Source organism: Brassica napus, chromosome C3 (genome assembly GCF_020379485.1).
Source record: "Brassica napus cultivar Da-Ae chromosome C3, Da-Ae, whole genome shotgun sequence".
Taxonomy (NCBI): Eukaryota; Viridiplantae; Streptophyta; class Magnoliopsida; order Brassicales; family Brassicaceae; genus Brassica; species Brassica napus.
In genome coordinates, this window is record NC_063446.1 from 22,039,024 (window position 1) to 22,062,325 (window position 23,302).

The 23,302-nt window shown below is 36.7% G+C and overlaps 3 protein-coding genes across 5 annotated transcripts; 1 reads left to right on the forward strand and 2 right to left on the reverse strand.

The window, feature by feature from the left end:
• Nucleotides 1-1,083: 1,083 nt before the first annotated feature.
• LOC106388800 (probable serine/threonine-protein kinase PIX13) lies at nucleotides 1,084-5,036 on the reverse strand. Of its 2 annotated transcripts, XM_022699362.2 has the most exons (9): nucleotides 4,656-5,004; nucleotides 4,113-4,132; nucleotides 3,503-3,922; nucleotides 3,048-3,419; nucleotides 2,762-2,974; nucleotides 2,317-2,688; nucleotides 1,982-2,225; nucleotides 1,748-1,895; nucleotides 1,084-1,657 (listed from the first exon to the last, which is right to left on the reverse strand). In XM_022699362.2, exons 2-9 carry the CDS (start codon nucleotides 4,129-4,131, stop codon nucleotides 1,277-1,279), a joined length of 2,169 nt encoding a protein of 722 aa, XP_022555083.1. In that variant the 5' UTR covers nucleotide 4,132; nucleotides 4,656-5,004; the 3' UTR covers nucleotides 1,084-1,276. The 2 variants fall into 2 exon arrangements, with proteins under 2 accessions (XP_022555083.1, XP_013684403.1); XM_013828949.3 differs by lacking the exon at nucleotides 4,113-4,132 and having other exon boundaries at nucleotides 4,656-5,036.
• Nucleotides 5,037-6,977: 1,941 nt separating this feature from the next.
• Nucleotides 6,978-8,878, reverse strand: LOC106388799 (beta-carotene isomerase D27, chloroplastic). 2 transcript variants are annotated; one of them, XM_013828948.3, is made up of 8 exons: nucleotides 8,641-8,878; nucleotides 8,497-8,580; nucleotides 8,304-8,408; nucleotides 8,130-8,229; nucleotides 7,952-8,043; nucleotides 7,787-7,867; nucleotides 7,593-7,661; nucleotides 6,978-7,240 (listed from the first exon to the last, which is right to left on the reverse strand). In XM_013828948.3, exons 1-8 carry the CDS (start codon nucleotides 8,770-8,772, stop codon nucleotides 7,124-7,126), a joined length of 780 nt encoding a protein of 259 aa, XP_013684402.1. In that variant the 5' UTR covers nucleotides 8,773-8,878; the 3' UTR covers nucleotides 6,978-7,123. The 2 variants fall into 2 exon arrangements, with proteins under 2 accessions (XP_013684402.1, XP_013684401.1); XM_013828947.3 differs by having other exon boundaries at nucleotides 8,497-8,844.
• Nucleotides 8,879-9,865: 987 nt separating this feature from the next.
• On the forward strand, nucleotides 9,866-12,396 carry LOC106388798 (pentatricopeptide repeat-containing protein At4g01990, mitochondrial-like). The gene is made up of 2 exons (XM_013828946.3): nucleotides 9,866-10,241; nucleotides 10,958-12,396. The coding sequence occupies exons 1-2, from the start codon at nucleotides 9,954-9,956 to the stop codon at nucleotides 12,173-12,175; spliced, it is 1,506 nt and encodes a 501-aa protein (XP_013684400.1). The 5' UTR covers nucleotides 9,866-9,953; the 3' UTR covers nucleotides 12,176-12,396.
• The last annotated feature ends 10,906 nt before the right edge of the window (nucleotides 12,397-23,302 follow it).

Sequence of the window (23,302 nt, forward strand, 5' to 3'; positions counted from 1 at the left end):
GATATAAATGTGATTTTGCTGCTTTGCCAAAAAATTAGTTTTTTAATGGTTAGATAATTAGATTTTACGACTTTTAGCGATAAATGTAGTCTTGTAACTGTTAAAAATATGATTTTAAGGTTTTTAGCGGAAATGTGTTTTTGTTTGATAAAATATGGTTTTTGTTTTAAATGAAAAACTATATTCTCATCTACGTTTTAAAGCGTGAAATTATTATTTTACAAAATTTAATTTAATGAAAATAATGATATTATTTTTTTTGTTTATATTTGTATATCGGTGTGGTTTTCATATTTGGAGATAAAACTTTCATATTTATGTCAAATAACTTTTTATATGTTAAAAACATAATACCCTCAATTTGTTGGATTTAATAATTTTTATAATTGATTACCTTGCTGTTAAAATTTAATAGAATAATAATTGAAAAAGATATTTTACCTATTCGATAATGGTAAATATTATAAAGTGTTATTTTCATTTTAGGCACACAAAATCGTTATAATATAATTTCTTTTTCTGAACGAGGTTTAAAGTGATTTTACTAGTATAGTTGCAGCAATATTGTATGAAAAAGAAATCGGGTACGTAGAAACGGAAGCGTACAGAACCGAGATTTTTTAAAAAATTAGGAAACGGATATATGTAAGAAGTGTATATCCATATATACACACACACATATATATATACATATATTAAAATATAAGAAATCTTTTGTAAAATTTATGACTAAAAATTACATGATAGAAATTTAAAATAAAATTTATTCATTTGTAATAATTTTGAAATAGTTTCATATTAAAACTGTGAAAATACACATAAATTAAGTTTAAAATAAATTATTATATTAATTATTTTTAATACTTCATAAATTTATTGACACAATATATTGAATCTATGTTATATCTTTAATAAAAACCTCAAATGCATAACGGTAAATTTATTGTATAAGTTTTAATATCTGTATATTTCTATTCTATTTATTTCACTACTTTAAAAATTTAGATTTTATATAAATTAAAAACGATAGTTTTATATTTTTTTTATTGATTTATGACATTGTGTTTATCAAAAAACGAAAACTTACTAAATGTTAAATAGAAAGAAATAAATGAGCGAGATATATACAAAATTTTATCCTCCAAAAAGGAGAATTCAATATCCAAAACTCCAAAGAACTGTGTAATAGATAATGTCCCAAACTCATGCTAGAAAATAAACAAAAATAAAAGTGGAGAGTAAGAAAAGAATAAAAAAGAAGGCCATGGTTCTTTCTTCACCGGCCTTCATGAAGATCTTCAGAGAAAACATTTGTTCGTGTAATATTTTCATGATCAAAGGCACTTAAACCAGAATAAGGACCAGAAGAGAACATAGAAGAAGATACTTCTGACTCCATTGTAGCTGATGACTGTCTCCGGTTAGGACGAGCTTTGTTTGAAGCGTTTAAAACCGGTTCTTGATACTCAACCACCCGTTGAACCATTTTAAGTGACTGAACCACTTCACCCATCGTTGGTCGCTGGCTAGCTTCAGGTGCAACACAAGCTGCAGCAATTGTGCAGACTCTTGCGAAATCTTCTTTTGGGTATTTTCCTTCGAGTCTTGAATCAACTAGTTCATCTAACCGGTCTTTATCTCTAAGTACTGGCCTTGTCTGCATCAAGAATCAACATTTTTACATTCAAGACATCGCAAAGAACAAGTTATAGACAATGATAATGCAGAGGGCTTATTATAACTTTACCCAAGTGACGAGGTTTTCTTGGCCTGAAGGTTGTGACATATCCACAGGCTTTCTACCAGTAAGCAACTCAAGAAGGACCACGCCGTAGCTATAAACATCACTCTTGACGAGTAGGTGTCCCGTCATTGCATATTCCGGCGCTACATACCTGGAAAAGGATTACAGATTTTGATAGGCGACTCAAGAGTATAAAAGTTGTAAATGAAAACTTTCCAGAGAGAGATGAGAGCTCACCCAAACGTGCCCATAACACGAGTAGATAAGTGATTACCCCTGCCTTCAGGAGCTTGTTTGGCTAGTCCAAAGTCAGCAACTTTGGCGTTGAAGTTGTTCTCAAGGAGTATATTAGAGGCTTTGAAATCTCTGTGTATAACCGATGGTTGCGAGTCTTCATGAAGGTAAGCTAAGCCTTTTGCAGCATCAAGTGCAATCTTCATTCTTGTGTCCCAATCAAGAGGACAGTTCAACCCAAGAGGCCCTGAAGCATAAGAAAATGTCTTAAATAAATCACACTTTTAACACAAGAGGACAGTTACAGTAACCGACAAGTGAACTAAAGAGTATATTACCATGGAGCCAAGCCTCGAGGCTGCCATTGGGAACAAGCTCATAACAAAGCAGGTGCTGAGAAGAATCTCGACTGCTATAGTAACCCACAAGTTTCACAAGATTACGATGATGAAGACGGCTTAGCATATCAATCTCCACCTGGAATTCTCTATCACCTTGTGGTCCTCCACATGTTAGCTTCTTAATTGCAACAGGAGTACCATCGGCTAAGATGCCTCTGTAAACCTTGCCAAACCCACCTTCCCCTAAGATGCTGGCAGATTCAAAATTGCTTGTAGCCTCTTTGAGTTCTTCATATGACAGAAACCGTGTACTTGCTGGGTGGGGAAGTGATCCCCCTGATGAAGCAGCTTCCAGGATCCTTGGTTTTACTGAAAAGAAGAAAGATGTGATCAAGCAAAAGAACAATAAAGTTAATTGCACTGAGGGGGAGGTGGTACATACCAACTTCTTTGTGAGGATCAGGAGCTTTCTCTTCTCGCAGTGCGCAGGAGCAGATGATAAGGACAGAGATTATTGCAGCGATAAGCACACCAGCGGCTACAGCAAAGATAAGAATGAGATTTGGATGCTTCTTTTTCCCCGGAGAACTTATTGACGTAGATGCTGAGGATCCTTGTGATGGTGCTTTGCGAGGTGAAGAAGCCACTTTAGGTGCTGCAAACATTTAAGATCTATTTTAATACAAATGTAAGGAATCATGGTGGTATACTCTCAAAAAGCATTTTACCTTGAGAAGGTTTTGGGGCCTCAAACCAAGTAAAGTTCAGAAGTTTGTAATCTCCCACCAAAGTAGGGCTGAACTGGATCTTGTGGCTGATAAGTGAAGAGTTTATCGCAGATGCCTGACTCGCTGAGAAACTAATTCCAGAGTGAGGTGTGATATCCATCGAAATGTTCATCCTTGATAAGCTTAGCATGTAGAAGTTGATCAGCTCAATTTGGTGAGGTAGGAGACCAAGCTGGGAAGCAAATTCGTTCAGGAACATGCTCCGGCTGGGAGTATCTGAAACATTCAAGAGAAGGATGTCCAGCTTTATTGGATACACGCAGTGGCAGCCAATACTTCCTCGTTTCAGCACCATATCTGGTTTGCAACAATCTGGAAGAACGAGAAATAAACACCTAGGTGGCTTCAAGTATGAATAATATCAAAGACGAACTTGAGAATGGATAACGTCTTACCTGAAATGGAGGGAGACAAGGGTGGCTTCGTTAAGTCATCAGGAAGTGCGCCATTACTAGATTGTGTTGGAGCAATATCTACCAAACCTGCTCCAGGAGACGCCCCAGGAGACTGGGCATTCCTTTTCACAGACGGTTTGGAGAAACGAGAACTGGTAGGGGGATGAACAGACGCAACCAATCGACTATAGCGGGGAGGATGCAGAGGTGCTTCTGCTTGTTGTGGTGCCAAATGCTTTCTATGAAACGGCGGAAACTCAGCTGGTCGGGGCATTTCTGGTGAAGTTGAAGGTGATAATGTTGGTGAAATCGCCTGTCCTTCATAAAGGGCATCAGCCATCTGAAGAGTGAAGAGAGAAACCATACAGAATACAGAAACCAACGCTCTCAACACCATGATCAGAACATCTCTTTGCGAACCTGTAATAATATGCATCATTAGAGACAGAGAGATAGGAGGTAAGACAAGAAACTGAACTAAAGCTAGTCCATGTGAATGGGTCAAATTACAACTAAGTAACTCATGATAAGATACAAAAAGGTATATAATAAAGTTTGCTTTTTGAGAGACAACACAATATACAGAAACCGACGCTCTCAACACCATTACCAATACATCTCTTTGCCATCCTGTCATTTGATATATCATTAGAGACACTCAGAAAATAGGTAAGAAAGGAAAACTGAACAAAAACTAGTCCATGGGACAGGGTCAAATTGCAAGTAAGCATTTCATGAAAAGATACAAAATGGTATATAGTAAAGTTTGCCTTTTTAGAGACCACACAATCAGAGTACTGCACACAATATACAGAAACCAACACTCTCAAGACCATTATTAGGACAACTCTGTGTGAACCTGTAATTTACTATATCATTCGAGATAGGAGTCACAACAAAGAATTAAACTAAAAAAAATCTAAAGCTGCAAATTTAGAAACAGATATACAAAAGGGTACAATAAAGTTTGCTTTTTTTAGTCTGGGAATAGGGCAAAGATCTTGGGTACCATATTTAGAAACTATAAACTTATATCTTGATCTTAAGCACCACCATCACTTTAAACCTCATATACTAAAACCTCATATAGTAACCTAACAGATATAGAAACAAAGTAACGAAAATAGAAACCCAATAGGTAGGCGTGAATTACCAGAAGAGCTCCCGAGTGAGAAAGTCGACATCACCGACACTTTTCCCTTGACTTGAAAACCTTCAGATCTGCTTTAATCACTAACAAAACTCGCCGCGAATCACTGTGGAAGACGCAATCCACGGAAAAAAGAAACCCGAGGAGGCTCTTCAGGGGGTTTTGGAAGGTGGATCCGAGAAGGGAGTTGTCTTAACCGGAGCTCCGGAAACCCGAACCGGATAATCCGCCATCGTCGCCAACGATTTTGAGCTCGGGAGAGTTTTCCGTTGGCGGAGATTTCTTCGGATTCACTCCGCTTTTAGTACTGTACAAGCTCCTCTCTCTCTCTCTTCTTCTAAATTAAAAATATTTTTATTTTGTTCTTTTCTTGAAATGTTTAATTAATACTACCTCCCTTTCTAAAATTAAAGATGTTTAAGATTTTTTTATTATTCTACAAATATAGATTTTCTATATTGTTAAGGTATTTTTTTATACTTTTGAAGAACATTAATTTGATTAAATTTCATCGGTGAAAAGTTATTGGAAAATGTATAATAAAATAAAAAATAAATTAAATTATAAACATTTATTAAATTCTTAATAAACTTGCATACTTTACAAAATCTTACTTTCGGTAGTATTCTTTATTTTCTGATCGTTTCGGTTTTTGAATGCGCGACAAAAGAAGAGAAGCGTGCGGCGCACTTGAGCGTCTGTGTCCTTGCTAAAATGCGCCTGTTAACGGAAATGAAACGAACATTAACGGTAGAAAAAGGAGAAGAGCGTCGTCAGTCGTCACCGTCAGAGTGTCAGTATTTAATCACAAACCGACTTCTCCGTTGACCGGTATTAATATTTACTATATCAAACCAATTTTAGACCGGAAAACTTAATGGTTTGTGTCCTTCTGGGTGGTGGTAACAAGGAGTGGGCTTCCAGAATCTACTTTCTTCCCGGAGGGGATAATAAAGCCTCGAGACGACGTATTAGAATGGCAAATGACATTACTTTTTGGGCAAGGGACTCCTCTCCTTGTAAAACATTTAAATCAAGTTTGATCCTCTTCTCAGATCAATTCAAAGATGACGCCGAGTACACCGAAATGCTTCAAAATCTCGTGGTGTGCGGAAGTTGCTATATTCTCTCAGGAATTCCCACTCTGGACATCAACAAACCAGAAAGTCCTGAATGGCCAGGATTGCTAATAGATGGAGGAGGATACTGGCTTGGTGACTAGTTGCCTTGTGTCTCGTTTGGTTTCTAATTTACTTTGGTACTAGTCTTTCATCATTTCATCAAATGTCGTGTCCCTCCCAAAGTAAGTTTTTGGAATGGAACTTTCAGGTTAAAAGCTAGATTAGTTAATATCGTTTATATCCTTAATGAATAAAATATATAACTAAATTAATTTAATTTATTTGATTAGATAGTTGATTAAAATTAGTAATACTAAAAATTATCCAAAATTTGAAAATATAATTTTAAAAAGAGATAATTAATGTATGTATTGTATTGTTATCTGAAAATGTCTTTTAGTAAAAAGTTAAAAAAAACATGAATTATATAACTAGATATTAATCAAATAAAATTCTTAATTATATAATAAAAAATAGAATATTGAATTATTCAAAATCTAAAAATATAATTAAAAATAATATATATATATATATATATATATATATATGTACAATGTATTGTTATCTGAAAAAGTATTTTAGTAAAAAGTTAAAAACATAAATTATATAATTAAATATTAATCAAATAAATTTTTAAAAAATTATGAATATAGTGTACAAAGAACTTTTCAAAAATTATGAAAATGTTTAAGCCCGCATCGCGGGCAAAACACTTAGTAAAACATTATATGTGGTACCTATTTGATGTTTCTTTGTGTGTGTTTTTTTTTTAAGATATGATGTGTTCTCAGTTAAAAAAAGAAAACAACACAAAAGAAAGAAAAGAAATCAACAAAGCAGTGTCAGTCGTCCAAGAAAGAAGCGATAATCTGAAAAATCTCTAACCTTACGTTGGGAATCTTGAGATATGCTTAGAATCTTTGACCACTCTAACGCTAAAACTCTTTTGAGTTAAATTAAAATAACTAATTAACATACACAAAAGTTGAATTGTAGCTTTATAGGCATCATCAATTAGTTGACAATAGTTTAATTTTCAACTAACCAGCTCTTTAGAACTTACATACCTTAATGATCCGGTAAATGCTTCAAACGCAATATTATTTTGTTTTCATGGATTGTACCTTTTTGGTCAACTTTTTCATGGCATTAATACAAAACTAGACTATTATGTGATGTGTATTAGAGCCAATTACAAAATAGATTTAGCACAAACTTAAAATCGATATTATATATTTTTTATATTTCGTAAATATCTGTGATCAAATCGGAGATGGTTGGACATCTATACCACAACAATATAAAGTCGGTGCATTTACATATTAATTTCCAATAAAAAAAAACGAAGATTTACGCCATAGGACACTCTCCAGAATTTAATTTCCGGCGACTGGCGATAGAGCATTTCTCAAAACACGGCTCATTAACACTGCCATCATCCTCCGGCGGAGCTACCCCAAATTTAAACTGTCATGATTGGCACATACACACAAGAACGAAAACAACAACTCAGACAGGAATCAAAGATGGTTTATTAAATGGACAAAGAAACAGTCTCAGAATACATGTTAGTTTTGATAAAAACCAGTTAACCATAAGCATAGTTAGTTAGTTTTTGTTTTGGTGAAAGAGCATATTTAGCCTATAGGTTTAGGTTTTGTGGACTCTGATATGGTTAACCGGGTTCAATCTCCTAACCAATTACGAATGAAGCTATGTATATTTGATAAGATCGTTCAACGGCGTCTCATCTTTTCCAGTGTCAGATCAGATAACATTCCTAATAGTTTTGGAGTCATGCATAAGGAAAGCAACGTACCTGGCAACTATAATCTTTGAAGTCTGGTTCCATCAGCAGAGGAACTCCCATGTAGTCTTTAAAGAATGTCTGAAAAAAATCAAAATTCCAGTGTTTCAGAGCTTGATCAAAGAACATTACCAAAAAGCTTGAACTACAGCGACTAAGTCTTTCAAACTCATGTCTTGTTCAAGAATTGGAAAGCAGAAGAATACCTGAGTTGGTAGTTTACAAGTATTGATGCATACACCCACACATTTGCTCTCTTCCAGATACTGACATTTCTCCACAAAAACCTACTTGAATTCCAACTTCTCTTCATGAAAGAACGAAAAAATAAAAACAGAAGGAATAAAACATGAGTAGGATCATTTCATTACCCCACTCTCCCAAGATTCTCCATTTGGAAGCTCAATGGTGTTTACTTTGCAAGGTCCCATGAGCCATTGACAGGTAAGAACAGTAACTCTTGCTTCAATATGGGCAAAAAAAAAAAAGAAGAACATTTAGCTCGCTGGATGCACAAGGTCTAACTGAAGATTGAAACAGAGAACTCACCAACCATCAAAGCAGCTATCTTCCCTTGAGCTAAAGGAGCAATGAGAAGCTTGTAGAGCTCTAATATGAGCGGAGGAAACAACGACTTTAGTATCCTCACCTGTATCCACCAAAATGAACATGACTCTAAGAAATTGATCAAATCTTGAGAAGACGAAGAAGAAGAAAGTATACCGCTGCGTCATTGCTCTCGGACCTACTGCGACTTTTCAACAAGAGAAGCTTTACCAACTCAATAAGCCCAACGTAACCGGGTTTGTCTGAATCCGACCCGACTTCCTGTTATCACATTACTTGAAACATGAACACGAATTAACATTAGCCTAATAAAATGTCATGAGCAGCCACTTAGTTTGCACAAACTCACCTCCACCAGTTTGTTCCGGAACGATTGCATGAAGAAATCGTCGAGAACTCCCGGCTTGTACTCCGATTTAGAAGAACCTTCAACCTGAGAGATATTCAGAATTGGAACACTTGTATGCAGAGAGATATTCAGAATCGGAACCACCTCTGTGGAATTAGAGATGTGGCAACGAACGCGCCGCGTGAGATTGAGAGTTTGTGTGGTGGAGCGGGGAGAAGATGAGCAGGAGAAGCCGATAGTCGTCGGAGGAGGGACATGGAGAAGAAGGATAGTCATTTCTGGGCCTCAGATGTTTGCTTCAGTAGCTAGACACACGGTAGTTCCTAACTTCCTATTAACAAAAGACTGCTACCAAAACAAAAAAAAAGACTGCTACAAGTCTACAACTTGGCATGCGGTTCGGTTTGAGCGGTTAGTTCGGTTTTCTGTTAGTTTGATTAGTACAAAATTTTGTTGAATTGAACCGAAGGAAATTCAGTTTGGTTGACATTCGGTTAGTTTAGTTTGTAAATATTATACCGATTTTTTTAAAAATGTTTTCAATTTCATAAAATTCAGACTTTTCAGTTAAATTAAGTTTACTAACTATCTTCTTGTCCGCATATACGGACTTAATCTCATTACAAATATTTATTAGTTTATTTTTTATTAATAAAAAATCAGCATAATAACTTATTATTTATGTTTTCAAAAAATTAAATCAAACATATATATATATATATGACAAAAATCTAATTAAATATATATGTTTAATTAAAATTTATTAAGGATAACATTGACTTTAACCACTTAATTTATTATAATTGTTTTATATTTTATTTTTAAATTTTATAATTGAAAAATATGTTTTAAGATAACAACACAATATATAAGAATTATCTTATTTTTTTTAAAAAAATTAATATTATTTATAAAAGTTCGTTTTTGATTATATAATTAATTATATATAAAATTCATTAAGGGTAGTATATATATTAACCCCTCTAACTTTCAACGTGAGAACTCCGTTGCTAAAAATTACTTCCCAAATAATAGTATAGATTTCTGCGTAGTTAGGTTATTTTGGTTGGTTTGGTTCTAGATTCTATTTAGAATTCGTATAGTTTGATTTTTTTTTTAAAGAAAAGAAAATAAGACTATTGGACCGAACCAACAATAACCACATTTTTAGTCTACCGAATTAAACAATTGAACCAAATTTATAGCCGCATATGAATTCAAAACCGAAAATTTCGATTTAGCCGGTTCGGGTCAAAATCCCAGCGTAGCTAAAACAATAAACTACGTGTCGTAGCTAAAACAATAAACTACGTGTCGTTTCAACGCAAAGTAAACGACGCGATATCTTATTGGCTTTTTTACTACTTACAAGTTCTAAAACCCTTTGCAAAATAAAAAAGTCTTAGCCGTCGTATTTCTTCTTCGGCTTTCTAGATTCCGACAACATCCATAATCTGATGATGGCGATGTATTCCGCTTCACGCCTCGCGAGGAGGTTCTGTGCAACCCTCGCATCCGCTCCGGCGGCGATTGTCGGCGAGGCTGCTGCTGCTGTTTCTACTCGGAAGGCGGCGAAGAAGCATCGCTCGGTATACAAGAAACTCTCAAACCTAGGCTCGAGGGGAGGAAAAATGGAAGAAACGCTGAATAAGCTCACCATGGAAGGTATCCCTATCATAAAACACGACCTTGTTCGCTACGCCAAGGATCTCCGCAAGAATCGTCTGCCTCAACGTGCTCTCGAGGTTCGTAATTTACTGATTCACTAGCTGATTTGAATTTAAATTAGTTGTGTGGTCTCATTGATTTGTGTACAAAGAAGATTCAAGGCAACATTTTAGAGGTTTGCTGTTTTTCAAAGCTTTAGGAGTTTTGAATGTGAACCGAGCTCAAATTTCCGGTTTTAGGTTCCGATCCGGATGAATTCGGTTCAGTAAGCTTATTAAAAAAAAATTATGTGGCTTAGATAGGTTTGGTTTGGTACTAACCAAAAAAAACTGTCTCAAACTCGCCATAATAACCGAATTTGATCGAGATTATGCGAGTTTTAACTGGTTTAAACCAAAATCTAATCGAAATAAAAAAATTCGGTTAAATTTAGCAAAATTTGTGAAAACCGAAATAACTGAATTCGATCGAAATTATCCGAAATAACTGAATTCGATCGAAATTATCCGACCGTAATAAATTCAGCAAATTTGTGAAACCAAAACAACCAATAACCGAACCGAACATATTTTTTCCTGTGAGATTTTGGACAAACGAATCTAACCGAAATGCACAGGCCTCTCTCTCTATGTATGGCGTTTGAGTTTTTTCAATTCTTTCTGTACTCTGTTTCTTGGTTATGGTTTACGGGCAGGAGTACCAGATGAAATGGAGTTTATCTTGCTCTGTTTCTCATGTTTGGTTTTATCTTTCAAAAGCTTAAGCACTTACCACACCATCCTGTTTTGTCCAGGTCTTTGAGTGGATGGAGAAAAAGGAAATCGCTTTCACCGGCAGCGACCACGCGATTCGCTTAGATCTTATCGCAAAGACCAAAGGCTTAGAAGCAGCTGAAAGCTACTTCAACACTCTAGACCCGTCTTCCAAGAACCGTTCGAGCTACGGCTCCCTCCTGAACTGCTACTGCGTGGAACGCAATGAAGACAAAGCAAAGTCACATTTTAACGAAATGGTTGATCTCAATCTCGTTACCAACTCTTTACCCTTTAACAACCTCATGGCCATGTACTTGCGGCTAGGTCAGTACGACAAGGTACCATCACTGGTTCTTGAAATGAAGGAGAAGAATATTCCCCCTTGTGCTATTACGTACTCCATGTGGATACAAAGCTGTGGAAGCTTAAACGACTTGGACGGTGTGGAGAAAGTTGTAGAGGAGATGAAAGATGATTCCTCGTGGGATACATTCGCTAATCTAGCATCGATCTATGCTAAAGCTGGTCTCTACAGTAAAGCAGAAGCAGCGTTGAAGTCTTTGGAGGAGAAGATGAATCCTCACAAGCGTGACTCGTATCATTTCCTCATTAGTTTGTACGCTGGAATCTCTAATCCTTCCGAGGTTTATCGAGTTTGGGAGTTGCTTAAGAAGGCTCACCCTAACGTCAACAACTCGAGTTCTCTTGCGATGATCCAAGCGCTGAGTAGACTCAATGACTTTGATGGAATCAAGAAGGTATTTAAAGAGTGGGAATCGACTTGCTGGACTTACGATATGAGGGTGGCTAATGTGATGATTAGCAGCTACTTGAAAGAGAACATGTACGAAGAAGCTGAGGCTGTTTTCGACGGTGCTGTGAAGAAGTGTAAAGGTCAGCTTTCGAAGGCGAGGCAGCTTTTGATGATGTACCTGTTGAAGAATGATCAGGCGGATTTGGCTTTGAAGCATTTGGAAGCGGCTGTTTTGGATCAAGACAAGAACTGGAGTTGGAGCTCGGAGCTGATCTGTTCGTTCTTTCTCCACTTTGAGAAGTCCAAAGACGTTGATGGAGCGGAAGAGTTGTGCAAAACATTGGCGAAGTGGAGTCCTTTAGGTTCTGAAAGTTATACTCTTCTTTTAAAGACTTACGTAGCTGCAGAGAGAGCTTGTAACGGTATGCAAAAGAGGTTGGAGGAAGAAGGGATCGAAATAGACGATGAGATGGAAGGTTTGCTTAGCAAGATTTGCACTTGATTCATCCTAAAAATAAGCATCACTCTCTCTACTGATTAATCAACTAGTAAACGTTTGACATTACGTTTATAAAACGAACTATTCTGTTTCAGTACTTCTGGTGTTTCAAGATTTTGCTATTCAACATAAACGTTTGTGTCGCGTTTCTAGTAGTTAGGAAATGAATCTGTTCGTGTTTGAAATTTAAGTTGTTGGAAATATATATTGCAGTACATTATCAACCGCAGTATTCCTTAGTAAGCAAAAACAATCGAATTTTGAGAGAAACTAGCTAAAGATTCTGAGACGATATTGTTTGCAAGACCAAATATGTCTCAATCTTGCAACGACAGTTGGGACAAATTATTGTGGCTTATATTCTACAGAAATTCTTTAGTATGATAGAAAATGTATCATAGTTTTTTTTATCCCGAACGTACATGATGAAATTCGTTTCAAAATATTTTTTTATTAGAAACGGTGATATGAGAATGACTGCAAAATATTCATATGAAATACTCGAAAATGTGAAACATTGTGTACAGCACGTTGTAATTAAATAACTAGATGTCGATCCGCGTGCGACTTTTATTTTATATACTAAATCATTTTAGTTTATAAAACAAAATTTATCAATAAATTAATATAGTTTAGTTATTATGTATTATCTAACTCTATTATACCTGTGTTGTGATTTATGATATTATTATTATAAAAAAATTTAAATTTTGTATTCTTGTAACAAATTTTGTTTCGAAAACATAATTACGCAACAGTACTATTTTACATATTTTTTATTTCTAAATTTGAAATATATATAAAATTTAAATCAAATTGGACATACTGTTAAAAACATTAAATTTTTAACACTATAATATATTGTGCCTGTAAAATATTACGGTGCAATTAGTTAGTCTGTAATTCAGATTTGGTGTATATAATTTGTTTTATAAACGCAATATACATATGGTGATTAATTAAACCCATTTGGTATAGTGTTTGTCGTTAGTCTAAGGGGTTAGTCGAAATTTGATTTATATTGCATGTTCAGAATAATAACAATATGATAATGTATTGGTCCACGGACTGGTTTGATAATGGTTTACATCATGACTATCTATAAATTGATTTTACATTTAATAAAGATTAAAAATTGGTCATGTTTACCATTCCGGTTTTGTAGGAGTTATGGTTGTATTAGTTGTGATATATTATTAAACCATATTATTAGTAATAAATGAATGATAACTGATTTCTAATGAGGAGTTATGGTTATATTAGTTGTGATATATTATTAAACCATGTTATTAGTAATAAATGAATGATAACTGATTTCTAATGAGAGTTCATTTTTAAAAAAAATTACACATGAATCAACGTTGTGACTTCTCTTATAATATATAAGATACTCAATGGAAGTGCGTATTGGCGGGACGCCAAAGGAGGCACGTATAATATTTCAAACGCACGTAGTTGAACAACTGTTACAACTTACGCGAATAGAGTTAAATATATAATATGTTAGAGCATGTTTATTGCTAAAACCCTTTAAGGGTTTCTTAAGTGGTCATAATGAAGAAAAAATTAAGTGGACCAGAGAGAACAGAGACATAAAGAGAGAGAAATAGAGACAAAAGAAGAAAAGCAACAGAAGCAACGACCCTTCTAGTGCTTAATTAAGCAACATCCCTTCTCTTTTTTTTCTTTTTTCTTTTCTTTTAATTACAAAATATCCTAACCAACCTACTTAAGCTACTGCAATAAACATGCTCTTAGTGCTTAATTACATGCACAAGACTTATCTATGTCCGACCAATGGATGTTGACGCGTTTTCAAGATTTAAGATTCTTTTGAGTGGGTTTCCATCTTTTGCATGTGTTTTTGTTGATGGAGTTTTGGGCTATAAATAGGGGTTCCCGCCAATGTATGTAAATAAAAAAGCTGGTACTGGTCGAGCTTGTGTTGTTTCAGAATCCCTCTTGATCTGAGTGGGCTTGCTTGTATAAAGATAGCTAGAAAGGCAACGGGTATGGGGAAGTTTCTGAGATTGGGTTGGGTAGTGGTATGTGTGATTGTGTTATTGATGTCTGTTCAAGTTTTGGGACAAGCATTTGGAGAAGATCGTGTTGGCAATGGGAGTTAGAGCTGGTACTAGCGGAGGTGCAAATGATGGCATTAGAACTGGAGGAGCTAGTGGTAGCAATGTACGTGGTACTGCTGGAGGCCGTGGCGGTGGACGTGGTTGATAAGATCATGTTGTTTGTTGGTGTTTAAATTAGTTTGAATAATTGTTCTGCTTCTGCAGTCTAGTCGAGTAAAGTCGTCGAGTTTGTTCTGATTTTTTCAGCTATTTCTCTATTTTCTTCTTTCGTCATTTGTACGGCTATTTAGAAGCCTCAATTGCAAATCATTAGAATATCACTTCAGTTAAAGTTTTTTTCACATTTAGTATCAAAGTCATCATAAGAGAACGACATGTATACGAGAATGATCAAGAGACGACGAAAAATAAACAAGAGGGGAGAGAGTGATGAATGAGAAATTTGTGCAGTAGACAGATGGCCATCTCAGATTTTGGAGACTACAAACATTTACTAAGAACTTTGATAAAAAAAAGAAGAACATAACTTAGAGATCTATGTCTCTTATAATCTCCAAAACAATTGGGGTCAAAACCAATGTTTCATTGGGATATGGCCAGCTCGTTCGGGTATCCTTTTCGATTCGGTTTGATTTTATTTGGATTTTGAGTTTTGGGAGTTAGAGACTTAAGCCTTATTCAAATATTTATAAATTGATGAGATGGCTGATCACTTGTGTAGAAGCATATAAAACCCTTGTGCTATCACCAGGCCGGTCCTAGGCTAAAGCCCATAAAGCATGGGTTAGGCGCCACAGAATATGAATCGTTTAGGGGCGCCAGATTCTTAGAAATCTACTTTAGTCACTTCCAGCCAAGAGTTCGAACCCTGCGTTCTTTTTCCCCCTCTGATAATAATTAAAGATACAGAGGATTTCATTATATGTTCTAACGACGGTAGTTTCTTTTATTAGACGTTTTACTTTTTTTTTTTTTTTTTTGAACACCAGACGTTTTACTTTATTAGAAGACAATTTATCTTCTTTCCAGTTTTTTTTTCTGTTGACAATGAATAAACAATGAATTTGAATTATAAATATGAATTTGAATTATAAATTGTGGGTATTCCATGTTTTATCGTGATTGACTTTAGTAGGACGGCTGCATCTCCTTTTTTGTTTTTAATTCCTTCCTTTTTTTTTTTGTAAGTTCTCGTGAAATTTTTAGAAACTTTTGGAATTCAAATATAAAAAGAAAAAACACATAGGTGAGCTCCAAATGACGTTTTTAATAGATTTAAGTTTTAATAATATTTAGCACTGTACTATTTTTTCTTTTTTTAATACTGTACTATTTTGATTACGTACTTAAAATATATTAATATTTATGATAGAATAACATATACAATTTAACCTATTTGGTTACTTTTTCTTGTATCCGTATTATGTTAATAATAATAATAACAGTATATATTGTTAAAAAAAGGGGCAGTTTTTATACGCTTTAGGCGCCAGACGACTCCGGACTGGCTATCACTTACTCCATGTGGATACAAAGCTGTGGATGTTTAAATGACTTAGACGGTGTTGAGAAAGTTGTACAGGAGATGAAAGGAGATTCCTCATGGGATACATTTGCTAATCTAGCGTCGATCTAAAGCTTGATTCCTCATGGGATACATTTGCTAAAGCTGGTCTTTACAATAAAGCAGAAGCAGCGTTGAAATCTTTAGAGGAGAAGATGAATCCACACAAGCGTGATTCGTACCATTTCCTCATTAGTTTGTACGCTCACCCTAACGTCAACAACTCGATGAAAGGCTTTTTTAGTCGACTCTTTCTGCGTTTCCTTTTTATTATTTAACTAGGAGGTGTCAGCGATTCGCGTGAAATATTGTTTTATTGTTCATGATTTTTAGATGATGTGATTATTTGGTCAGTATTTATTGTGGATAACGTTATTTGATATTTTATTGTGTTATGTAGTAGTAGCTAATAAATTAATATATTATGTGTTTGTATTTTTAATAATGTGTTATTGTATGTATAATACTACTTGTTAGTGGTGAAATGAGTTTCTGATGTAAAACATATTAAATTTCAATAACTTTGTCTTTAAGCATTTGTTGATTCTAAGATTAACATCATCAAATTGTGTTTTAGTTTTTCACATTTTTTCACATTACTCTTTTTAAATGTTTTTAGCACTTTCCCCCGTATTTTGACCTTGAGTCGTCACCATCTATGTATTTCGTTTACCTCTCCGGTGTGCAGTGTTTCTCACCATCACTGGGAAAAGACTCATCTCTGTGCTCTTGTTTTCTCCACCTTCTTTTTCTGTGAGATTATATGGTATTTGTTATAGATCAAGCATATTAGTCCATGTTGTGTGGTTGTTTCTTACAGCGTTGTATGTTATATCAGTCAATATTGGTCGTTTTTTTTCTTTCGATTTTGGCTAAGGTTAGAAACTACATCTCGTTGGGTTGGGTCAGAGTTTAGTTGTCATTGATGTTGTTTTCCTCGTTGCTGGTTTGCCATCGATAGTCTTTGCTCGTCTTGGTTTTCAAGATCTGGTTTTTGGTGATCTGACTTCTATGTTCTTTTTTCATAGCTCGAGGATGGCTCCATGGTACGTTGATTTATTTTTGTCTCTTTTATCTCTTTGTTCTCTCATCTCGTTGCACCTTTCATCGCTGATCACGTCTCTGGTGGCTCTCCCTTTCGCTATATTTGCTACTCCAGGTTTGAATAGTGTTTTTCTCTATGTGTGCTTTGTGTGCTTGGAAGGTTTTTTATATTCTTCTCATGCATCCCTTGGTGTAGGTGTGCGGAGCTAGTCTTTTGCAGCTTTGGTTTCTTCTATTCAGAGTTTTGTGGTTCTTTGTTGTCATGGGCGCCTTGTATGTACTTGTTTAGTTTGTGGGGTGCTTCTTATCCACTACAAGAAAACATAATCTTAACGAGGGCTGTTTTCCTCGCTATTTCGTCGTAAAAGAGGCTTTACGACGAATTAGCGAGGAAGCGCGTTTGCTCGTTACTCGTCTGTCGTAACACATATTTCCTCGCTAATTCATCGTAACTTAGCGAGGAATATATTTCGTCGTAAAGACGAAGTAGAGCTATTCGTCGTAAAGACCACGTCAATATTCCACGTAAGGACGTCGCTATATTTCCTCGTAAATACCTCGAAACGAGTTCCTCGTAATCTACACGTAAATACCTTGAAAAAGTTTCCTCGCAAAATACACGTAACAACCACGAAAGGGTTTCCTCGTAAAATACTCGTAAATCTTTCCTCGTTATTTCCTCGTAAATGGTTCCTCGTAAAATACTCGTTTAGTATTTCTCGTCATTTCCTCGTAAGGTTTCCACGTAAAAAGGTCGTACATTAGCTACGAATTTACTTCGTTTTTATTATTTTACAGAATTTAAAAATATAATTAAAAAATAATTAAAATTATTTAATTTAATAATAAATTAAAATTTAAAATAAAAATAAATCAATATGAAAATATTTTATATATAAATAAGTTTTGAATTTATATAATACAACAACCGAAAAAAAAACTAAGGGTCGTTCATCGCCCGGTAGAATTCATCACTCCTCCTCGTAACATCCGCCTCGTTATGTACGTCGGATGACTCGCCTTGAATGGGATGTTGTTGTCGCATGTTCCTCAACATGGACTCCCATTCCGGATTTGTGGCCGCAATAACGTCCAAGAAGCCCTCGACTCCACCCATACGAGATTTTGTCGCGGTCAACTCGTTACGCAGCTGAGCGGACTCTCTACGCAGCTCAGTGACTTCATCATCCCGTCGCTGACCATAAGACGATGTCGCTCTCGGAACATCGTTGACGGAACCAATACCCAACGTCCGTCCCTTTTTTTTAGGGACAACCTTAAAAACAAAAAATAAATATTGTAAGTAAAAATTTAAAGTTAAATTAAATGAATAATAAAAAATTAATTTTTTTGAAAATTTACCTCCTCGTAAATCTTATCCACTTCAACTGTGGATAAGGTGACGGGTAATCCGTCGGTAGACTGCTGGGTCAGCTGAGTCTGGCGGTCTTCAACCCGAGCAACTACGTCGTTGTAGATTTGCTCGGACTTGCCATCTACAAATACGCCCGCCTTGTTCTTGTGGGTCCTCTCGTAAAGTTCCATAAGAGACGGGAGATGTCCCGTCTCTTTGGCCTAAAAAACATTTAAGAAATTTAGAATAAATTAATATATATATTAAAAAAATTATTTAATAAAATATTTAATTACCATTTCCAAACGGACACCGGCGTGAGGTTTTTGGCCCGTAGTGTGAAGCATCGGCCCGTTTCCGTGCTCATCGACCGTGTTACGGGAGTTAGAGCAAGCCTGGGCGATTCTAATGGAATCAGGAAGGCGCCAATAATCGATGAGGCCATCCCACACATCCGTGGTGAGCTCAGCGGGTTTGCCACGCTCATATCCCTTCACGATCCAGTCACCCTTCCAGTTGGAGACCGTGTCCAACAAGCGAGCTTTCGCCTTCGCGTTAAACTTCTTCCTCACCCTCTCAGTGATCCCCAAGGCCCAATTATATTTTTCTGTTGGAAAAAATAAATTAACAATTAGTTTTTTAGAAAGTATATATATAAATCATGAAAAAATTAAAGTATATATAATTAATTAATAGAAACTTACAGCGTAAATTTTGAACCACGTCTTTCTGACGTAGTGAGGCGTCGTACTCCAGTTTGGATGTGACATGGAGAAGTAACACTTGATCGTGTCGGTTACGTCCGATGCAAGACATCCGTCAACCCCCCACCTGGAAAATACAAATTTAAAATATAAATTATTTTTTAATGTTATAAAAGAAATTTAAACGAATTAAAAAAAATTAATGCAACATACCACAAAGTTCCGTCCGGTCGGTCTGGGTCGATGACTGGTAAACCTTCTCTGCCTGGCAGACTGAGAATGTCCTCTACAGTGTACTGCGAGTAAGGAGCACTCGGAGGCACCATCAAATCAGGATGAATATCGGCGACCATAAGAGGTGCCATCGGAGGAGGCATCGGAGGAGGCACATGAGGAGCCGATGGTGCACTAGAAGAAGTAGACCCAGAGACTCTCTGAGTGTACTGAGTCTCGGGGACAGTCTCCTGATCCGAAGAACCGGGAGCAGAAGAAGAGGCCGGGTTTAAACGACTACCCGGCTCACCGAAGATCTCTCTGTAATGGGCAGTAAGTCTTCCTTTTCGAACCTGGGAAAAAATGAAATTTTTAAAATTAACATCAACAATATATTTCCCAACATTATCCACCTAATCAACACTAAATAACATAAAATCCGTAAACCTATCTAAATTCCCTATACTAACCACCTAATATATCCTAAACTAACCAAATTAGAGAGGAATCAGAGAGGCTTACCATTGCTACGAAATGGAGAGAAAGTAGAGAGGAAGTAGAGAGGAAAGAAAGAGTAAGCGCTCGGGTGTATATATAAGATTACATATCGTCGCAAATTCCTCGTACGTTTACGACAAAATAGCGAGCAGTTACAAAGGCCCGTGTTTTTTTTTACGAGGAAATTGCGAGGAATCACAAAGGCCCGTGTTTTTTTATACGAGGTATTAACGACGATTTAGCTTACGAGGAATTAACGAGGCTTGCTTTCCTATAAATATACCCACAACTCTCATTCTCAAACCACACACAAACTCCCAAATCACACATTATCTCAAATCACATTCCTCAGCAAAATCCTATTCAAATTATAAATATTTGAAAAAATAGGAAAAGGAGGAGATATTAGAATTCATGTGCGCGAGACTTACGTATTATAATTGCTGGAAGTCTTGCCACATGTTACTCTGGTATTTCTCTCCTTTTCCTTTTTTTTCTAGTTTTTACACTACGAGATATTTACGACGATTTGTACTTACGTGGAATTAACGGGTTTTATGTTTAAATCCTTTTACATGGTCTTTACGATGATTTCTGCTTACATGGAATTAACGAGTGTTTTGTTTAAATCCTTTTACGTGGTATTTACGACGATTTCATCCTACAGGGTATTTACGACGATTTCACCCTACGAGGACTTTAAGACGATTTGTGCTTACGTGGAATTAACGAGTGTTATGTTTAAATCCCTAGAATCCGAAACCCGAAACCCGAAACCCCAACCCCGAAACCTGAAACCCCAAACCCGAAACCCCAAACCCGAAACCCCAAACCCGAAACCCGAAACCCCAAACTCGAAACCCTAAACCCGAAACCCGAAATCCAAACCCCCATCTTTAATTTTCTACTTCATATATTCCAAACCCCCATCTTTAATTTTCTACTTCATATATCCCTAGAACCCGAAACCCGAAACCCGAAACCCGAAATCCAAAACCCGAAACCCGAAACCCCAACCCCCAAACCCGAAACCCCAAACCCGAAACCCCAAACCCAAAACCCAAAACCCGAAACCCGAAACCCAAACCCCAAACCCCAAACCCCAAACCCCAAACCCCATATTCCTTATTTTCTACTTCATATATTCCAAACCCCATCTTTATTTTTAGGTTTCGTCGTTATTTCCTCGTTGTCTTACGTGGTTTTTACGACGATTTCATCATACGTGGTTTTTACGACGATTTCATCATACGTGGTATTTACGACGATTTCATCCTACGTGGTATTTACGACGATTTCACCCTACGAGGACTTTACGACGATTTGTGCTTACGTGGAATTAACGAGTGTTATGTTTAAATCCCTAGAATCTGAAACCCGAAAACCCCAACCCCGAAACCCGAAACCCGAAACCTGAAACCCAAAACCCGAAACCCCAAACCCGAAACTCGAAACCCCAAACCCTAAACCCCAAACCCGAAACCCCAAACCCGAAACCTGAAACCCAAACCCCCATCTTTAAATTTCTACTTCATATATTCCAAACCCCCATCTTTAATTTTCTACTTCATATATCCCTAGAACCCGAAACCCGAAATCCGAAATCCGAAATCCAAAACCCGAAACCCGAAACCCCAACCCCCAAACCCGAAACCCCAAACCCGAAACCCGAAACCCGAAACCCCAAACCTCAAACCCCAAACCCCAAACCCCATATTCCTTATTTTCTACTTCATATATTCCAAACCCCATCTTTATTTTTAGGTTTCGTCGTTATTTCCTCGTTGTCTTACGTTGTTTTTACGACGATTTCATCCTACGTGGTTTTTACGACGATTTCATCCTACGTGGTATTTACGACGATTTCATCCTACGTGGTATTTACGACGATTTCACCCTACGAAGATTTTACGACGATTTGTGCTTACGTGGAATTAACGAGTGTTATGTTTAAATCCCTAGAATTTGAAACCCGAAACCCGAAACCCCAACCCCGAAACCCGAAACCCGAAACCCCAAACCCGAAACCCCAAAACCAAATCCCGAAACCCCAAACCCGAAACCCCAAACCCGAAACCTGAAACCCAAATCCCCATCTTTAATTTTCTACTTCATATATTCTAAACCCCCATCTTTAATTTTCTACTTCATATATCCTTAGAACCCGAAAGCCGAAAGCCGAAACCCGAAACCCGAAATCCAAAACCCGAAACCCGAAACCCCAACCCCCAAACCCGAAACCCCAAACCCGAAACCCCAAACCCGAAACCCCAAACCCCAACTCCCGGCATTACCTTATTCATAAAACAAACCCCACATTATCTTATTCATAAAACAAACTCCCTCATCTTATTCGTAAAACAAATACATCAATCGGATACATCGACATTCTCGTCATCACTAGAAACATCATCATTTTCATTAAACTCGTCTTCAACAGCTTCGTCTGTGGCATCATCGGTAAGATCTTCGTACTCGTGATTATGCGGATCAATGAGAAGGATGTCATCAATTTCTTGTTCAGGTTCCTCGACTTCATTTCTCTGTTCTTCTTGCAATGGTGGTTCTTCTCCACTGATGATTCGTCCTCGAGGTGTAACTTTGATCACTGCTAACCAATTTATACTTGAATCTCTCATCCGAGGGTATGGAAGGAAGCTAACTTGGTCTGCTTGTGAAGCTAAGATGAAAGACTCGAATTTGTTGTACCTTCGTCCACCGTTGACATCAACTACACCGAATTTGTTAGACCGAACACCTCTGTTGACGACGAGGTCGAACCATTCACATTTGAAGAGGACGCATTTCAGCTTCAGTATCCCTGGAAATTCGACTTCAATAATCTCCGTCAAGATCCGGTAGAAATCTGTTTCCCCTTTCACACATATTCCATAGTTACTGGTCGCCCGCTGTCTACCATAGTCATATGTATGAAAAGTATAGCCTCGTGTGAAATAAATCTGTGATGTGGTGACCTTTACAAGTGGAGATTGAATTACTTCGTGTAACCACTTAGGATAATCTGCATCGTCGTCGTCATAATCAACCTGCAAAAATAAAGAGAATGTTAATGAAATACTGATAATGTATGAAAAAAAAGTTTTAGTTAATACCTGATTCCGCAACCACTTAATGAAGTGTTGATCTTTCCTTTTGTCTACGTCACTTGTGGATATACCAGGAAATGTTTCTTCAACTTGAGAAACAAATAGGCTGTAAAATCACATTTTATAGGAATGAATCTCTCGCAATTATACAATTAATTATACTTATATGTGTTTCGAAGTGTCAATATATGTTACCTTTCAAAATAACGCATCAATGGATCTTCGCAATTGAGTAGAATATAGGTGTGTGCACTATGAGCGTCTTGTTCACTCGACCACCAAACCTCTTTAGACTTCCCACCGAGTCGCCCAATCTGGCTAAAGTTGTCTGGAACACCAGCAACTGCATATGTTGGCGCAACACCACCATCATCATATCTTCTTGTAGCTCTTCTTCGGGTACGTACTTTTGACGCAAAGTAGTACGATGTGAAGTGAGAAACTTCTTCCGTCAAACTTCCAGCAATTATAGAACCTTCAACTTTGGCGAGGTTCTTTGCTTTTCCCTTCAAATATTTCATGGCTCGCTCATACTGATACATCCATCCGTAATGTACAGGTC

Excerpts from the sequence above, each read along its gene's own strand:
- LOC106388800 (XM_013828949.3), bottom strand. The coding sequence starts at position 4,686 with ATGTCGACTTTCTCACTCGGGAGCTCTTCTG. Across the intron at positions 2,689-2,761 it reads TGATCCTCACAAAGAAGTTG|TAAAACCAAGGATCCTGGAA; the intron begins GTATGTACCACC and ends TCTTCTTTTCAG. Across the intron at positions 1,896-1,981 it reads CGTGTTATGGGCACGTTTGG|GTATGTAGCGCCGGAATATG; the intron begins GTGAGCTCTCAT and ends ATCCTTTTCCAG.
- LOC106388799 (XM_013828947.3), bottom strand. The coding sequence starts at position 8,772 with ATGACTATCCTTCTTCTCCATGTCCCTCCTCCGACGACTATCGGCTTC. Across the intron at positions 8,409-8,496 it reads TCCGGAACAAACTGGTGGAG|GAAGTCGGGTCGGATTCAGA; the intron begins GTGAGTTTGTGC and ends ATGTGATAACAG. Across the intron at positions 8,230-8,303 it reads CCGAGAGCAATGACGCAGCG|GTGAGGATACTAAAGTCGTT; the intron begins GTATACTTTCTT and ends TGGTGGATACAG.
- LOC106388798 (XM_013828946.3), top strand. The coding sequence starts at position 9,954 with ATGATGGCGATGTATTCCGCTTCACGCCTCGCGAGGAGGTTCTGTGCA. Across the intron at positions 10,242-10,957 it reads TGCCTCAACGTGCTCTCGAG|GTCTTTGAGTGGATGGAGAA; the intron begins GTTCGTAATTTA and ends TGTTTTGTCCAG.